The sequence below is a fragment of the Embiotoca jacksoni genome, unplaced genomic scaffold (genome assembly GCF_022577435.1).
Source record: "Embiotoca jacksoni isolate LCO1_2020_lvr unplaced genomic scaffold, fEmbJac1.0.p SCAF_7, whole genome shotgun sequence".
NCBI lineage: Eukaryota > Metazoa > Chordata > Actinopteri > Embiotocidae > Embiotoca > Embiotoca jacksoni.
The window spans coordinates 20582118-20599207 of record NW_027185425.1 but is presented as its reverse complement, the minus strand read 5'-3'; the positions used below and the strand labels follow the sequence as shown (position 1 = coordinate 20599207).

At 46.0% G+C, this 17090-nt stretch overlaps 1 protein-coding gene across 11 annotated transcripts; it reads left to right on the top strand.

Moving 5' to 3' along the window:
• The first annotated feature begins 401 nt into the window (after window positions 1–401).
• atat1 (alpha tubulin acetyltransferase 1) lies at window positions 402–15160 on the top strand. 11 transcript variants are annotated; one of them, XM_069175978.1, is made up of 13 exons: window positions 402–1388; window positions 1660–1720; window positions 2712–2803; window positions 2995–3052; window positions 3141–3254; window positions 4376–4477; window positions 6657–6702; window positions 7033–7078; window positions 8336–8410; window positions 9938–10148; window positions 12080–12165; window positions 13130–13214; window positions 14305–14575. In XM_069175978.1, exons 1-13 carry the CDS (start codon window positions 1297–1299, stop codon window positions 14479–14481), a joined length of 1245 nt encoding a protein of 414 aa, XP_069032079.1. In that variant the 5' UTR covers window positions 402–1296; the 3' UTR covers window positions 14482–14575. The 11 variants fall into 11 exon arrangements, with proteins under 11 accessions (XP_069032079.1, XP_069032080.1, XP_069032075.1 ...); XM_069175979.1 differs by having other exon boundaries at window positions 403–1388; window positions 13130–13184; XM_069175977.1 differs by lacking the exon at window positions 13130–13214 and having other exon boundaries at window positions 672–1388; window positions 14305–15160.
• The last annotated feature ends 1930 nt before the right edge of the window (window positions 15161–17090 follow it).

Below are 17090 nucleotides of genomic sequence, written 5' to 3'. Positions count from 1 at the left end.
TGTGCTGTGGACAATGATTTATTTGCAGGACTTCTTTCTGTACTAACACAGTTCTACCTGATGGTGTCTGACTAGTCATATTAATCACGGCTCCTACTTTAACATGGTTATTTGATCGCTGTCTGTGTCAGGATTTCATTTGAAGGTGAAACGGTCTATCCCACCAATAAAGACACATTTATGGCAGCTGCTACTTCCTAGTTGGTTGTATCATTTAGCATTAACACATTAAATATATTAGTTAGATTTCATATAAAACAGAGGCTTTTTTATTCTGTACCAGCGACTTGCTCAAACTGGTCCAACCTGCTTTTCATAAATAATACCACGTGGCTTCTTGAAGCGGAGTCCATATTTCTTCCCTCCGGTCCTGATTATGAGGAAAGGGTCGGAGCTTTGTGAGAAGCAGCAGATTAAATGTGTCCTGCATACATTCAATCACGCTAAAAAAAATCTTGAATGGAGAAGAGATGAAAACTTTTTGTTTATGGTTACCATGGATACAGTGGGTCGCACTCTGGGTTGCAACCCGAGCTATTGCTTTTTAGCCTGCACTTATTTACATTTGTCGAAGTAAAGTAATCCAAATGAGCAATGAACAGGTCCTTTTTGTGGTGTACCGCTGGATGCACGGACAACTATCGGAGTCCTTTTGATACTTCGCAGATCTTAAACACTGGAGGATTGTCAGGGAGTCCTGCCGCGCATTACTGTCTCAAGAGCTCCCGCAGCGTCTCCAAGTGTTTTTCTCTTGAACATTTCCACACACGGACGACTGAGCAGCCCGGGGGGCGAAGGAGCTGCACTGCGTGGTGGTGGTGGTGGTGGTGGTGGTTGTCGTGTCCTCCATTTGACCGTAAAACTACGACTAGCTGCTCCCTAACAATCGTAGTAGAAATGACGTGAAGTCGCCGCTGTGTGCTGGTGACGTCATCGCCACCCAGCACGTGTCCCCGTGGTGTCACGTGTCAGACACGTTAACAGCCGTTCGTCTGTCGGTTGAGCCTCCGTCTTCTCCGCACATTACGGTAGTGTTACCGGGAGGGACTGCGAGCACCGGACACACAATGGAGCCGCTGTGACAGACAGGACTGCAGGTGCCTCTTCGTTCCGCTCTCGTACGGCATCATCGAGCTCTTCACCGTCACCGTCACCGCCGACGCGTCGTTGTCGGTCAGCTAACTGTCGTTGTTTCACCGGCGGGACGTCACGGAGCAAACTGCCGGTGCACCGTTAGCCAGCCAGCTAGCTTAGCCCCTGGAGACGGTCCGATACACCCTCCAGCCCATCTGCACCATGGAGTTTCCTTTTGATGTCAACCAGATCTTCTCCGAGAGGGTCTCCGTCCTGGACCAGACCCTTACTGCCAGCTGCAAGTCACCAGGAAGGTGAGTTTAAAGATCCGAGTGCTTCCTGTTGTCTTTGTTGTCAGTTAGCGTGTTTCATAGTCAGAACTCCATTCAGAACTCCATCCACAAATCTGACCATTTAAGCAGCGTGTGTCTGTAAAAGCAACAACACCAGTGTGAGGGAGTGACTTCAGGGAGTGACTTCAGGGAGTGTGTCACTCTGAGTGTGTGTCAGCAGAAGATACACACACACAGAGGAGCTCCTCATCATCAGTGTCCTGGACTGACCCTGTGCTGCTCGTCCCTGCAGGCCTGATGTTGAAGCCCTCACAGCCACAGTGATTGATGAACTGGGGAGAGCCTCGGCCAAGGTGAGTCTGTGGAAGATGTTCATGTCTCTACTTGGGTTTTAATTGTTGTGACTGAAGGTGTTTCTGTGCTGGGGGCTGTCTAACTAAAGGAGCCAATAGTTTTCATGGTGCGGAGGCTCTTTTCCATCACTATTTTTATTACATGTACCACTCTCAAATTTCCCCACTGTGGGATTAAAAAAGTCAAATCTAAATCTCACTGAAGGAGACATGGGCACAGAGAGGAGCATCACTAACTGCTAACAGCTTGTAAACAGCTGAGGGATCAGTTTAAAGCTGTTTATTAGTGTGAATACTAACAAATGGAGGTGGAGAAGTGCACCATCACTGAAGGCAGGTTGAAGTTCTTCCTCTGTGGAGCCTTCTTGGTGAGGATGATGATGATCTGCTGGGTGATGAAGGAGCAGGAAGCAGCAGGACTCCACAGGGTCAGCTGGTAGTCTCTCAGGGTGATGGAGGAAGTTGAGCTGGGGTCTGTCTGAGGTCCACCTCCACCGTCTTCAGCTCCACCACATGGTCTGTCTCTTTTTGGATTGTGGTAACAAACTGTTCACTTTTTAAAGTCTGACCAGGGTGGGGCTGCAGCTGTACACACACACACACACACACACACACACACACACACACACACACACACACACACACACACACACGCACATGCACACACTCTCTCTCACATACACTCACATACTCTCTCTCACTCACACACATGCACACACACTCTCTCACACACACACGCACACACTCTCACATTCACACACTCACACACATGCACACACACACTCTCTCACACACACTCACACACACTCACACACACACATACACTCTCACACACACACTCGCGTTTAACCGCGTTCCTGTGTTTCTACACGTTTAACCGCGTTCCTGTGTTTCTACACGTTTAACCGCGTTCGCGTGTTTCTACACGTTTAACCGCGTTCGCGTGTTTCTACACGTTTAACCGCGTTCGCGTGTTTCTACACGTTTTCAGGCCCAACAGCTCCCAGCACCCATCACAAGTGCCTCCAAGCTGCAGTCCCAGAAGCACCAGCTGTACCTGCTGAAGGACGGGCAGAGCAGCAGGTACGTCTCACTTATTTTCTTTGACCCGGTCCCGTTCAGCTGGACCTGCTCAGCTCAGCACCACAGAGCCCTGCTGAAGTCCCACAGCCAGTTCTGTAGTGTTGATTCAGACATACCGGACTCTGTGTTTAAACTTCTGGCAGCACTCACGGCTCCTCCTCCACTCACGGCTCCTCCTCTCTCCTCCACAGAGGTCGGGGGGTGGTGGTGGGCTTTCTGAAGGTGGGCTACAAGAAGTTATTTCTGCTGGTGAGTCTCCTCTTTTCTTGAACTCTCCCCTGAGTCTTCTCAGTGCAGCTGTAATTCCACCTGCTTCACTGATCTTACGTCCCCACAGGACCGGCAGGGTGTGCACGTGGAGGCGGAGCCACTCTGTATTTTGGATTTCTACGTCGCAGAGAACTTACAGCGACACGGCTACGGGCTGGAGCTCTTTGATTTCATGCTGCAGGTGAGCATTCCTCCCACATGACCAGTGGAGGAGGGTGTCTCCTCTCCAGGGCGAGACAGACATGAAGACAGTGAGACCACCACCTTCTGCCTGATAGAGTGGTGAAGAGGCTGATCCTCTCTGTAAATACCTGTGAACAGTGTCCTTTCAGTTACAGCCTGAATTATACAGCAGGCCTGTACTGACAGAGACGTGTAGAAACAATAGACCTGCTCCGTGTCCAGTGTTCCTCAGCTCTGTAAACATTGTACCAGTAACAGCACTGCTGCCAGCACTTTGAATTATTTCATGTTCATGTGACACCTTTGAGCTCAAAGTACTGTCCCAGTCTGCTTCAAACAGACCAGTTAGTCCTCACTCATATAAAAGTGATTATTAATATTTTAAATGACAGTCTGCTGTTACAGAGACCTCACATGGTACTCATCTTCAGACAGACTCCTCACAGACACCACGTATGTACGCACAAGCACAATCTATTAGCAATTATTATCTTTGTTTAAGGAACAATTCAATTCATCAGATATAAATCAAGTTCTGATGGTCTGATGATGTGGGGAATGACAGATGAAATGTGAAATATTTCAGCATTAGCAGCTCTGTTCTGCTCTTCAAAACCAGTCTGATGTCATCAAGAAGTAACCAATCATCTCTGCAGCCTCATTATTCATGTCAGCATGTGCACACATCTAGCACAAAGTTTTCAATGTTTACTGTTTAACCGGGAGCTGCAGGTTGGATGTTGAGTAAAAAGGTTTATCACTGAAACAAACAGTGTGTAGACATGACCGTGACCTGCTCAGGGGGCTCAGATGTGAAGTAAAAGTTACTTCAGATGTTCTTTACATGTTTACTGAGAGAAAATAAAGTCCCAGCAGTGTTCTCCTCCTGTACCTGTAGTACAGGTGATCTCCAGTGTTCTCCTCCTGTACCTGTAGTACAGGTGATCTCCAGTGTTCTCCTCCTGTACCTGTAGTACAGGTGATCTCCAGTGTTCTCCTCCTGTACCTGTAGTACAGGTGATCTCCAGTGTTCTCCTCCTGTACCTGCACAGGTGAGCTCCACAGATCTTTGCTGTCCCTGTCAGTAACTCCATGTTTGTTGTTCTTCCTCTCCTGCAGCACAAGAGTGTAGAGCCCGTGCTGATGGCTTACGACCGACCGTCGCCCAAATTCTTGTCTTTCCTAGCAAAGCACTACTGCCTGACTCAGAGTGTCCCTCAGGTACGGACTCACTCTCACACCACACTCTGTTATTGACTGCTGCACGCTGGACTCTAAACAAATCTGTCTTCCAGATCTACAAATAACATCTCACTATTTCTGGTTTTCTTTCATGTGACTTTGAGTCTGGTTGCTCCACTTATCCTGGTTATATTTAGACACAGTCGTTCTCTTTGATTCTGGCTATTTATAAGGCTTCTGTTTCATTACTGCAGTTATTTCAAAAATGTGATGGATGCAGCATGGAGGTTTCAGTTATTGAAGATGCTGAATTACAAATGTAATGAAGATGAGAACATGAGATGAAACAGAACCTGAACCAGAACCCAACCTCCTCCATGTTCCATAGAACCAGAACCCAACCTGGTTGTTCTACAGAACCCAACCTCCTCCATATTCCATAGAAACAGAACCCAACCTCCTCCATGTTCAACAGAAACAGAACCCAACCTCCTCCATGTTCAACAGAACCCAACCTCCTCCATGTTCAACAGAAACAGAACCCAACCTCCTCCATGTTCCACAGAAACAGAACCCAACCTCCTCCATGTTCCACAGAAACAGAACCCAACCTCCCCTATGTTCCATAGAAACAGAACCCAACCTCTTCCATGTACCTCAGCAGGTATGATGTTCTGTTCTCGGAGAACTTCATCTTTTCCTCTGTGAACTCAGAGCTGATGGGACTTAACAAAAAGATCCAGGTTGGTCCCGTGTCCAGAGGACGTCCTCCCAGAAGCGTTGTGTCTTTGTCCTCTTGGCTGTATTCATGGAGCCAACTGGAACAGAAAGAGACTCTGATGTTCAGTTTGTACCTCCTCTGAAGTTCTCCTTGGTTCTTTGTGGACCATCAGCACCCTCCTTCTGTTCAGTCGGGGCTCCAGCCAGTGTGACTCCGGTTCCATGGACCTTAAACTGGTTCCTGATATCTGCTGGTGTAGTCTTATTTCTAATCTTTCCTACCAACAAATCTGTTTTACAATCATCTTTGTAGAAGAAGAAATAGTTGATCTGTTTTCACACTTGTCTGGTGTTGGGACAGATCAAAGGCTGCAGGGATACCACAAAGTTCACAGAGTCGCTTTCATGAGTTGAATCCAACACATCAACAGGAATAAAGTGAGACGACAACAGCCGGCAGTGATTTCTTGTCATGTGGGTCCATCTGCTTTTAAAGCCAGTTAACTATTCCTCTTCAGAACTCTCTGTATCCACCATAGTACACAGTAGTACACAGTAGTACACCGTAGTAAACCGTAGTACACAGTAGTATTACATTTATTTATACAGCGCCAAATCACAACATGGGTTATTTCATGGCACTTAACACATTAAAGTCCTTACAGCAAGACTTTACAACAGTAATACACAGTAGTACACAGTAGTAAACCGTAATACACAGTAGTACACAGTAGTACACCGTAGTACACAGTAGTAAATAGTAGTAAACCGTAGTACACCGTAGTACACAGTAGTAAACCGTAGTACACAGTAGTAAATAGTAGTGCGCGGTAGTATGTGGTAGTACGCGGTAGTAAGCAGTAGTGCACGGTAGTACGTGGTAGTAAGCAGTAGTACGCAGTAGTGCGCGATAGTATGTGGTAGTACGCGGTAGTAAGCACTAGTACACAGTAGTACACAGTAGTAGTGTCAGACAGTAGTTCTATAATTACCTCAACAAATATGACATTTAATGGCAGGAAACACAGATAATGGTTGTATTATCAGAAATATGTCCTCGATAAAATCAACTCTCCTACCGACCTCGAGCGCTTCAACCACCAGGAACAAACCAGATGATCGAGTTTGGTCTCTTCCTCCTCCTCCTCCTCATCCTCAGTTGCTCAACACTTGTTGATCACGCAGAGCAGTTCAAGTACACGGTGTCTGCTGATCTACAGAGATAGGAGCCTTTTATCTGAGAAATGCATTCATTTATGCATCAGCAGCAATGTTCAATGTCTTAGTGGAGGACATGTGGCATGTGGACAGAGGAGCTGGAGACGGGACAACCTGCTCCACCCTCTGACCCGGTGTCAGGCAGGGGGGGTCAACATCCGCTCTGTGTAGACACAGGCCTGGATTTCTAAATGAATTTCCCACAGCACCAGAGCTGGTGATCAGCTCCAGACTGGTCAGAGGAACTTCTACTGAACCTGTTTCCTCTGCTTCTGTCTAGGTGAATAACTTCGTGGTGTTTGAAGGCTTCTTCTTCAACAGAACAGGTAACTGATCAGACTGCTGTTATGTAGTGTTGTTCTTCTCTGTGGTAACCTGAGCGATAAGGTGCGGTCCGGTGGGCTGCTTCAAACATGTTCTTCTACATCACAGGACCATACTTCTGTGACCTCATGTTATCCAGTTGAGTTACATAATGTTCTGCATGCCTCCGCGTTACAGTGAACTCTTGTTTTATGATCTTCTGTTACATATGTCTGTGGAGGGAAACAGTGGCCTCATTAGAGCAGTAAGTTTAAACAGGGCACTCCACCCAAAGAGTGCTGTTCTGCTTTCATTCCAGTTCCACAATCTTTTGTTTCACCAAACTCTCCCAGGTTCACCCTGCCCTCCTCTGACGGATCAGAGGATGTACGGCTTTTTGTAAGGACTTTTCTATCTTTTCTTTTCTCATCCCTCCCCAGCATCGTGTCCCCTTTCCTTTTTCCCTTGCTTAGCTCCATCTTCAACGTATGATGCTCTCGCTCATCATTTCTCAGACAGTTTCAGTTCCTCTTTCCCATCACATATATTTGACTATGGTGTAATGTATGTCATGCATTATGTATCATATCGTATATTGACACTACCGCCCCGGATGTCAGAGAAGTGCACAGAGAGCACAACCTGTAAACCACTCAGACCTCCACAGACCTCCTGACTGACAGCAACATCCCTGCCTGTTTCCTCCGCCTCCAACGTCTGTCTGTCAGAACCCAGTTCAGATGCTCTCTGTCCCACTCTGCCATCAATACAGCACATTAACGTGAACAAGAACACGGCTCAGAAAAGGACAGCGGTACAACCTGCAGGAACAGGCACACCCTCAGATGTTAAGCACAGTTCAGAGACTGCTCCTGTTGCCCGTGGCGATGCGCAGCACCGTGACGGAGCAGCAGGAAGGTAGAACCCTGATGAGGTAGTGGTACAAGTTCAGACGCGTGATCAAAGTCAGCACCTGGGTTCCACCCGTTTGGTGAGCAGTGGTTCGTGTGCTCGGTGATTTCTCCGTGGACATGAGCAGAAAAACAGTTTCTATTCCAAAATAATAGAGTTGCTTCTACAATTAGTTAAAGTTTAACTCGGTGAAGGCTTGTGTTAAATGCTGTTCACTCATGGCAGCTAAAAAGATTTATGTTTAAATTAATTATTTATTGTTCAAAATGCAACCGCAGCATTGTTTATCTGCTTCCCTGATTTTCATGCTGTTTCAAGCTTTTTAACATACAAGTGTCCTTTTTCACCAGAAACATCGGTCAAGCTTTGACATCACAGAATGTGCCGACACAAATATGATGATCCACTACTATACTTAGTTTACAGCAATCCCAATAAACCAACTAGGATGATTGATGTTTTTTTTTTATCGCTCTTTGTTTTAGTCCTTTTGCACCACCTCAGGTTTGTTGGGGGGGGGTGATCCAGAACTAAGCAGCTGTCTTGTAGACGTGATCTGAGCTGCTGAAGACGTCAGGACTAACCTGAGTTCTGTTTTAGGATGGATCTTCCCTTTAAGCACCACTGACACCACAACATAAAGAGACAGCTCTGTTCAGCTTGTAAAGGACCGTCTGCAGGGCTGTGATGCAGAGAGACGGACTGAGTCAGGTTCTGTTCATGACCCTGTGTTCTCCTCCACAGCGGCCCAGTTGAGAAAGGTTCCCCTAAAAAAGCCAGACGGAGAGATCAAACCCTACTCTTTACTGGAGAGAGAAGGTAAACGTTCACCTGCTCATGAGCCCTGGCAGCAAACATGATGAAACGATGGTTATGTTTTATCAACACTGTTGTCACTGTAAGAATACGATCACAAACTGAGGAAACAAAAACACTCAGATCACTTTATTATTTGACAGTGATGGAACCAGTCAGTCACTCACACGCTGGTGAACAGTAGAAAACAGTCTGTCAGACACCGAGAGGACCTGAAGGACAGACAGGACCAACACATGCTGTCCTGAAACATGACACTGAAATGATGGGCTGTTACTGACTGCTATAGACTGACTGCTATAGACTGACTGTTATAGACTGACTGTTACTGACTGTTATAGACTGACTGTTACTGACTGTTATAGACTGACTGTTACTGACTGTTATAGACTGACTGGTACTGACTGTTACTGACTGTTATAGACTGACTGGTACTGACTGTTAGACTAACTGTTACTGACTGTTATAGACTGACTGTTATAGACTGACTGTTACAGACTGTTATAGACTGACTGTTATAGACTGACTGTTACTGGCTGGCTGGTACTGACTGACTGTTACTGACTGTTATAGACTGACTGCTTTATTGGTCCTCTGAGGGACTTTACAGAGTCATAACTACCAGGAACATAAAATATAAATAAACGGTTAAATACAAAGTTATAGATACATAAGAACACAGATGTGTGTGAGGAAGAGTGTGAGGAGGTGTGTGAGGTGTGAGGAAGTGTGTGAGAAGGTGTGAGGAAGTGGATGAGGAAGTGGATGAGGAGGTGGGAGGGAGCGTGTGAGGAAGTGGATGAAGTGTGTGAGGAAGAGTGTGAGGAGGTGTGTGAGGTGTAAGGAAGTGTGTGAGGAAGAGTGTGAGGAGGTGTGTGAGGTGTAAGGAAGTGTGTGAGGAAATGTGTGAGGAGGTGTGAGGAAGTGTGTGAGGAGGTGGGAGGAAGTGGATGAGGAGGTGGGAGGGAGCGTGTGAGGAAGTGGATGAGGAAGTGTGTGAGGTGTGAGGAAGAGTGTGAGGAGGTGTGTGAGGTGTAAGGAAGTGTGTGAGGAAATGTGTGAGGAGGTGTGAGGAAGTGTATGAGGAGGTGGGAGGGAGCGTGTGAGGAGGTGTGAGGAAGTAGATGAGGAAGTGTGTGAGGAGGTGTGAGGAAGTGGACTACAGATCTCGGTTTCTAAAGGGTCTAAAAACTGTTAATAATTATGCCAATATTGAGTTTTGCTATTTCAGAACTGGATGGTTTAAATTCTGAATGAAGTTTCCATCAGTGGTTCAGTGTGTGACTGAGATTAGAGTTAGTGGTGAAGAAGCATTCTGTGAAACGTAGGAACTAAAAGTGTAAACGTGTCCCTCTGCTGTTTCTCTTTACATTCAGTGATCCAGCTTCATATCAGTGCACATTAATTTGCAGGAGTCGTGTTTATTCAGGATGAGTGTGTCCCTGTGTGTCTCCATCCATCCCATCAGCTCAGATCACTGATGTCCTGAGACACAGAGACCTGATCACATGTCCTCTCTCATCTGTCCAGCGGTCCGTCAGGAGCAGAGGACTCTCCCCTGGCCGTTTGTTCCTCCTCACTCCCCCCAGCGGTCGGGATCCTCCCAGTGCTCCCTCAGTGTGGGCTCCTCCCCCAGCAGGGCGTCCCCTCAGGTCGCCACCTCGTCCTCCCATGGGGGGACCAGGACCCAGAGCCCCAGAGAGTCTCCTCTCATCGAGTGCTGCAGGGCAAGACGCAGCAGGTGAGGAGACACACTGTCCTTCTGTCCACTTCCAGGTCTGGTCATGTGGACAGGTCATCTCTGGTAAACGTTGTCGTGGAAACACAAGACAGAAGAGCACGTGACACCTGTTGATGTGAGAATGAAACCAGTGCAGCCGGCCCAGTAGGTACAAACACTGCTGCTGCTGCAGATATCATCACTGCAGGGTGGAGATGTTGTCATGGTTACAGTCAGGGCCCCTTCAAACAGCCCAGTGCCCCGCCTCCACACCTGTCAATCACTGAAACCGGCTGGGTGTCATCTCCTTCTCTTCATGTTGACACACAACGGAGTGGCATGTGAGCTGTGTGTATTAACGCTGCTGTGTGTGTGTGTGTGTGTGTGTGTGTGTGTGTGTGTGTGTGTGTGTGTGTGTGTGTGTAACAGGTTGGGCACTAGTGTAGTCTTCATCATCTGATCTTAATGTGCCGAAGCACAGAGCTTCAGGAGTTATTCTCCTGTTTGTAGATGTAGAGAAGTTTGAGCTGGTCCTGATGGACGGTTTGAGGGTGTTCAGACTCGGTGTTCAGACTCGGTGTTCAGACGGTCCATCCGATGACAGCAGCAGCCTGAGCACTCTGTGATCAGGATGTTTCTCCGGGGTGGAACCAGCATTAGTTGATGAAGGTGGGCCTGCAGTGATTTCCTCCCTCTGGTGAATGGTGTCTTTAGAGGTCTGTGGACAGATAAAGTGAGCGGAGGAGGAGACGGTTTGTCTTCTACCAAAGAGAGAGCTCTACCGTAGCTGCTTGTAAAGCGCTTTATCACCTTAGTGGTTTTCCCATTCACACACTAATGAGGCTGAGCTGCATGTAAGCTGCTCACCGTCAGGAAAACATCGGGAGCAACTTAGGGTTCAGTGTCTTGCCCAAGGACACTTAGGCATGTGGACAGGAGGAGCTGGGGATTGAACCGCCAACCTCCCGATTAGTGAGCCTCTCTACCATCTGAGCTCCTTACAGATGGAAGGATGCACTGAATAGTCTTCACATGAAGTTCCTCTCACGCTGCTCTCTTCATGAAGCAGCATGTTCGTCTGTTCTGGACTCAAAGTTCAAACTCAACAATGTTTTTTCAACAGTGTCCATCAGTAACCTGCGAGGACGTCCTCACTGTCCTGCTGCTGTCTAAACTGTCTCTTTGTGTCTCTCTCTTCATGTTTGTGTTTCTCCTCCACCCATCTCTCTGTCCCCCCTCCACCCATCTCTTTGCCCCCCTCCTCCACCCATCTCTCTGTCCCCCCCCTCCTCCACCCATCTCCCCGTCCCCCCTCCTCCACCCATCTCTCTGTCCCCCCCTCCTCCACCCATCCTCCTGCTTGCACCGTCTGGTTCAACAGTTCCCTTAACAGATCTCAGCTGGGCTTCCATTGACCCCCCCCCCCCCTCCTCCCCCTAACTAAGTCTTGATAGAGTGATAGCTGCCTGTTTCTGTGAGGGGGGGGGGGGTCTGCTGTTTTTGGACAGAACCACAGACACCTTTCAGTCCTGATCAACCCAGCAGAACCTGATGGTTCTGTTTGCCTTTTTTAGAACCCATTAAAGGATCTGCACCAAACTGCTCCTGAGGTTTCCTTTTGTCCTCCAGCTGTCTCACTCACTGATCACAATTAACCCGAAGAAACGTGTCATAAACCAGGACCTTCATTTCTTATTCATTTCTTGTTTCTTGTTTCTTGTTTCTTGTTTCCATTCTTCGTATTTCCTTTGCCTGGTGGTTTTGTTTTTGATCGCTGTGGATGCTTTTGTTCTGTTTGTTCTATTTTGAGTTGTATAATTAAGTCTTTTTTTTTTATCCTTTGTTCCTTTTGTCCTTCCTGTCCGTCCTGCACTTCATCCCTCCTGTCCTATCTGTCTCACCCTCCTCCGGCCTCCGTGGTTCTCTTCCTCTCCTCCGGGCCGGTCCGGTAGCCAGCAGGGTCTAGTTGCCAGATGCAGCCTGTACAGCCGCCACATGGACAGCAGAGCTGTTGGACTGCTGGACAGACACCTGCCAGGTGAGGTGTTGTATGTTCATCATGGACACTGGGACGTGTTGGGATCTTTTTGGCTGACAAACACCACTGACTAGCTTTGTGAGACCTTTCAGCCACTTCTCCCAGTCTTCATCAGACGGTGTCCCTCGAGGAAAGTCAGTGAAATGATAATCGCTGTTTGTAGAGTGTACGAGAGCCAGTTTGTTTTCGACTGTGATGTTAGTGACCCTCAGTCAACCTGTTGTACATCCACTGACCAGCTCATTCAGTAATTAGTATGATCTGACATATTAACATGCATTTATTATTGTATGTATACATTATGTATATATACATTTATACTGTGAGCCTCAGTCTGAACAGTTGTATGTTGAAAACTGGTATCCCTAATTATAATAATAATAATAAATCAGTACAGAATAATAAACAGCTGTCAGACAGTAATATACTGTAATATATGGATCTGAAATAATTGTAGTCACCAGAAGATTGCTCAAAACTGTCCACTTAAATGACAGCCGTGTCATTCTTTACACAAAACCTTGTACTTGCACATTCATTTATTTAATTTGTAATATATGGTGGCTGAATGCTGTGACGCTGGCTCAGCAGTTTTGCTCTACAATGTAAAAAATTTGATAGTAAATCAGTAAATTAGCCTGTTTGTTGTTACAGTTAAACAGCTGTCAACTTTTTATTTTGTGTGACGTTAGAGCGCTGCAGAGAGTCGTTTCATCCTCGATAGAGAAGCTGTTTAAGACTGAAAAAGTTCAGGCTTCATGTTGTAAATACCTGTCGGGTTTCTTTAGGGTGAACTATCCTGATCAGATATTACTGAAAACTCCAGTGAGTGAGTGTTTTTCATTGGACAGGTTGAGTTTAAAGATGCTGAGAACATGGAGCTGTTTAAACCTCCCTGATTAACAGATGGAGTCAGCTGACCTTCTGCTCACCGTCCTCATGTGTTAGCACCTTCTGCCTCCAGGTCTGAGACCAGTGGATCAGTCATACGCACTGGGACACACAGACACCACACACAGGTTGGCCAGTATTCACACACCACAAAGCAGGTATTTACACAGCACAGACACACTCACCTGCTCACTGTCAGGGCGGTGGACAGGTAGGACAGAGGAGACACAGAAGTTCAGTGACTCTCCCTCTGGGCAGGCATGTGGTACTGAACGACACTGGTTGGTGGTCCAACACCTGAAGCTGGACTTAGAGTCAGTCTGGGTCTTCATCACTGATCTTCACAGAGAAGCAGGTTGTGGTCATAGAAGTCAAACAAGCCGCTTCATTATTCTGGCCAAAAAGGAAGTTGGGAATCAGACCAACAGACTGTGGACATGACAGAGGACACAGCAGCTACCGTCCCACAGCGTTCCAGAAAAGACGCCAATGTAACTGCGACACTCGTCATAAACACTTAAAGCAGCTGAGAACATGGAGACGTCACATAGGAACAATGTTCAGTTTGAGTCCAGTGAACCATTTCACCGTGACCCTCGAGAAGAACCAGACTTTTTATACAAGAAAGCCAGAAACCACAGTTCTTCACATAGGAACAGATATAAAGGAACACAGAACATGTTCAGATGTAATGTAGAGCTTCAGCTGGAGCTGGTTAACGAGGAGGATTTCTGTTTTATCTTTTAGTTTACTACTTCATGCTTGAAGACATTTGGTAATGGATATTGGGGGTAAAAGCTCTGGTTGACAAGAATCCTTGATGCTATGATGACCTTCTTTAACAGTGAGCAGCTTAAAACAGAAAAACATTTAACGTGGTGCCTGTTAGAGAATAAAATGGTGGGATACACAAAGACTGGCCTTTTATCTAATGTTGAGACATGAATACACATCCTGTAGAGTGAAGCACCACACACATTCATGGCTCCTGATGTGCTCAGCTGCAGCAGCATGGAAAGCACAGCTCAGCTCCTCTTCAGAACCACTAACATGTAGAGGTGGCAGATCAGGAACAAACTCCTGCTAGTAGTTTTCATGTAGTTGTTTAGGTTGGAGGACGTGTTGGATCACAGCAGTGTCTCTCAGTCACATATGTCTGCACGTTGGGTTATAAAGCAGTACATTTGCAGCTTGGTGTTTAGTTCATGATGACTCGTCCATCCACTGACTGTCCCGTCCCGTCTCCAGGTCCCAGCCTCTCCCCCTCCCGCCGCTGTCTGCCTCCCAGAGGGTCGGCAGCTGCAGCCAGACCTCCTTAGAGCACAGAGAGAGGCTCCTGGATCCTGGAAGAGAAATCTGTGTGTTGGACAGTCTGCAGCGTCCAGCAGAAGACAGCCAGAGACGTCTGTGGGAGAAGAAGAGTGAGCAGAACAGAATAGGCTGGTCCTGGACTGTAGGAGAAAACTGCTCCACCACCCAGTGGGTGAAGCAGAAGCAGGAAAACAGAAACACCCAGCCCTGGTGACCCGGACCGGGAGCACCCGGCCCTGGTGATCCGGACCAGGTCGGGGAGGATTGAAGACATTATTGCAATGCTGTGAAGGATGTGCAGAAGCAGCGGGACCTCTCGATGTTTTGATGTCAGTAAACTGACGACTCGTTTATCTTATACAAACTTCTACAAACTGGTGCTTGGAGCCAAACACGGAGCTGCCTCAAGTCAGCAGCCTTCAGATAACAAGCAGCAGGCAGGCTGTTTAAACACACTCACACTCACACACACACACACACACACACTCATCCAGAACAGAGTTTAACCTGCATATTTCAATACGTCCCAGTGGTCCCATGAATCCCTGCATCGTCTTGGCAGTATTATTCCCACAGAGGACCATGTGAGCAAATGTTCAGAAACCAGACTGACCAACGTTTACAAACCAGGAAAGGAACCATGTCAGCTCCTCTTCCTGTGATGTTTTCTACTGCACCATTAAAAAAAAATACACACAACTCTTTCTGTGTTTATTCTGTCATGGACCATTTTGTTGATGGTGCTGAGCCTCACTGTGTACGACACAAGAACAGAGTGATGAGGCTCCCGGGTACAATCCACAAACACTCTTTAAAGCTGACGACATGAAAGCTGGACAGGAAGTGGTCACTAATTTATTAGAATTTCACCTTCTGTTCCTTCAGCTCTGTAAGAATGACTTCAACTTCTAAACTAATGAGAAGGAAACTATCAGGAGATGAAAGTGGACCCAGTCCTCCTCCCCAAGTCGCAAACATGTTACTCCACCCATCTATATTTATTGCCTTATTTATTTATTTATTTCAGGAATTAGAGCAATATTAATCTATTTTGTAGGTCCATTCATTTATTTATTCAAACATGGTATTCTGTTCGTGTGTGTACGACATCTGAGATATCAACAGACACTAAATTAGGATTTTTCTTCGGTCTTTTGAAATGTCTCTGAACTCGTCCAACACTCGCCTCATTCTGTTTCTTTAAATTGTTTTTAATCTTTAAAGAAGGCGCTACATGTTTATACAGCGAACACGAGAGGAAATGCTCATTCCAAGTGTTTTATGACGCTGTTGAATGCATCTACCTTTAGACATTAAATAAGATTTAGAGGCCGAATGAACAATGCTTCCCTGTAGACATTTTACCTGTGGCAGTAAGTTTAGTCAGGTTTCTCATCTTTGCCAGGCGAGTGAGTAACTCAGAACTTTGACCTTTTCAGCAAAGAGCTCATACTTGCTGAACTTGTTTTTCCTCTCGACTGAGCTCAGTGGAGCATAAGAAGGAGCTGCTCACAGGAAAGTTAATGATTAAACACCGCTGCAGCGTTTTAATGCTCACGTCAAGTAAGGGGAAAGAAAAGCGGCTGGTGTATGTGTCTCCAGATTGTCAGGGTCACATGTAGCTCCTGCTGCCGCCAACAAGAAGCCAAGCAGAGGAGCAATGTGACAAATCAGCTTAATTGTTTTTTTTTTTATGTTAAGTATGGAGCTGAAGGCCGGATGTACAACTCCTTTTTCAAGTTTGGAGCACTGTAAAAATGTAAATACAAACAGAATGCAACCATGTAAACCCATATTTGATTGAATATAGACTAAAGACAACATATCAAATGTTGAAATTGGTATGTTGAAATTTCATTGTTTATGAAAAAATTTGGTTATTTTGAATTTGATGGCAGCAACATGTTTGAAAATAAAGTTGGGACAGGGTCAACAACAGACTGGAAAAGTTGTTTGAAGCTAAAAAAAAAAAACACTTGATAACTATTTAGGTTACCTGGCAACAGATCAGTAACATTGAGTATAAAAAAGAGCATTTCAGAGAGGGGCCCTCTGACGGCACTGCATTAAAAACAGACACTATTCTGTAGTGGAAATCACTGCATGGGCTCAGGAACACTTGTGAAAACCATCATCTGTGAACACAGTTCATTGCCGCATCCACAAATGCAGGTTCTCTGTTTCAACACTTGATATGTTGTCTTTGGTCTATTTGCAATTAAATGTGGTTTTTTTTTGTTATTTGCAAATCATCACATTCTGTTTTTATTACATTTTATACAGCATCCAACAAAAAGATGTTTTAGATAGAGTTTAGTTATTTCTTGACAACAAACCTTTCCATCCATGTGCTGTGTAGCGTCGCCACACCGCCTGCAGTGCTGAGAGGAACTGAACACATTTAGCCCTTATAGCTTCTCTGACGCAGGTTGTGACCCAGGCTTTGGGAAGAAATCACAGGCGTATATTGCTTCTGTGTAGTTAACCAGAGACAGCATTGCTAGCTTATGATTATGAATTATCAAACTGACAGCCCATCATTTCTTGATTTCGAATCAGATGAAATACATCTCTTAGGTGAAATCTGACAAGAAAAACATTACATTATAAAGCAGAATTCTGTCCAGGAATTGAACAGTGTTGCAGGAAAGTTTTGCAACCCTTCAAAAGTTGCTATATTTCTGCATAAATATGACATAAAACATCAGATTTTCACATAAATC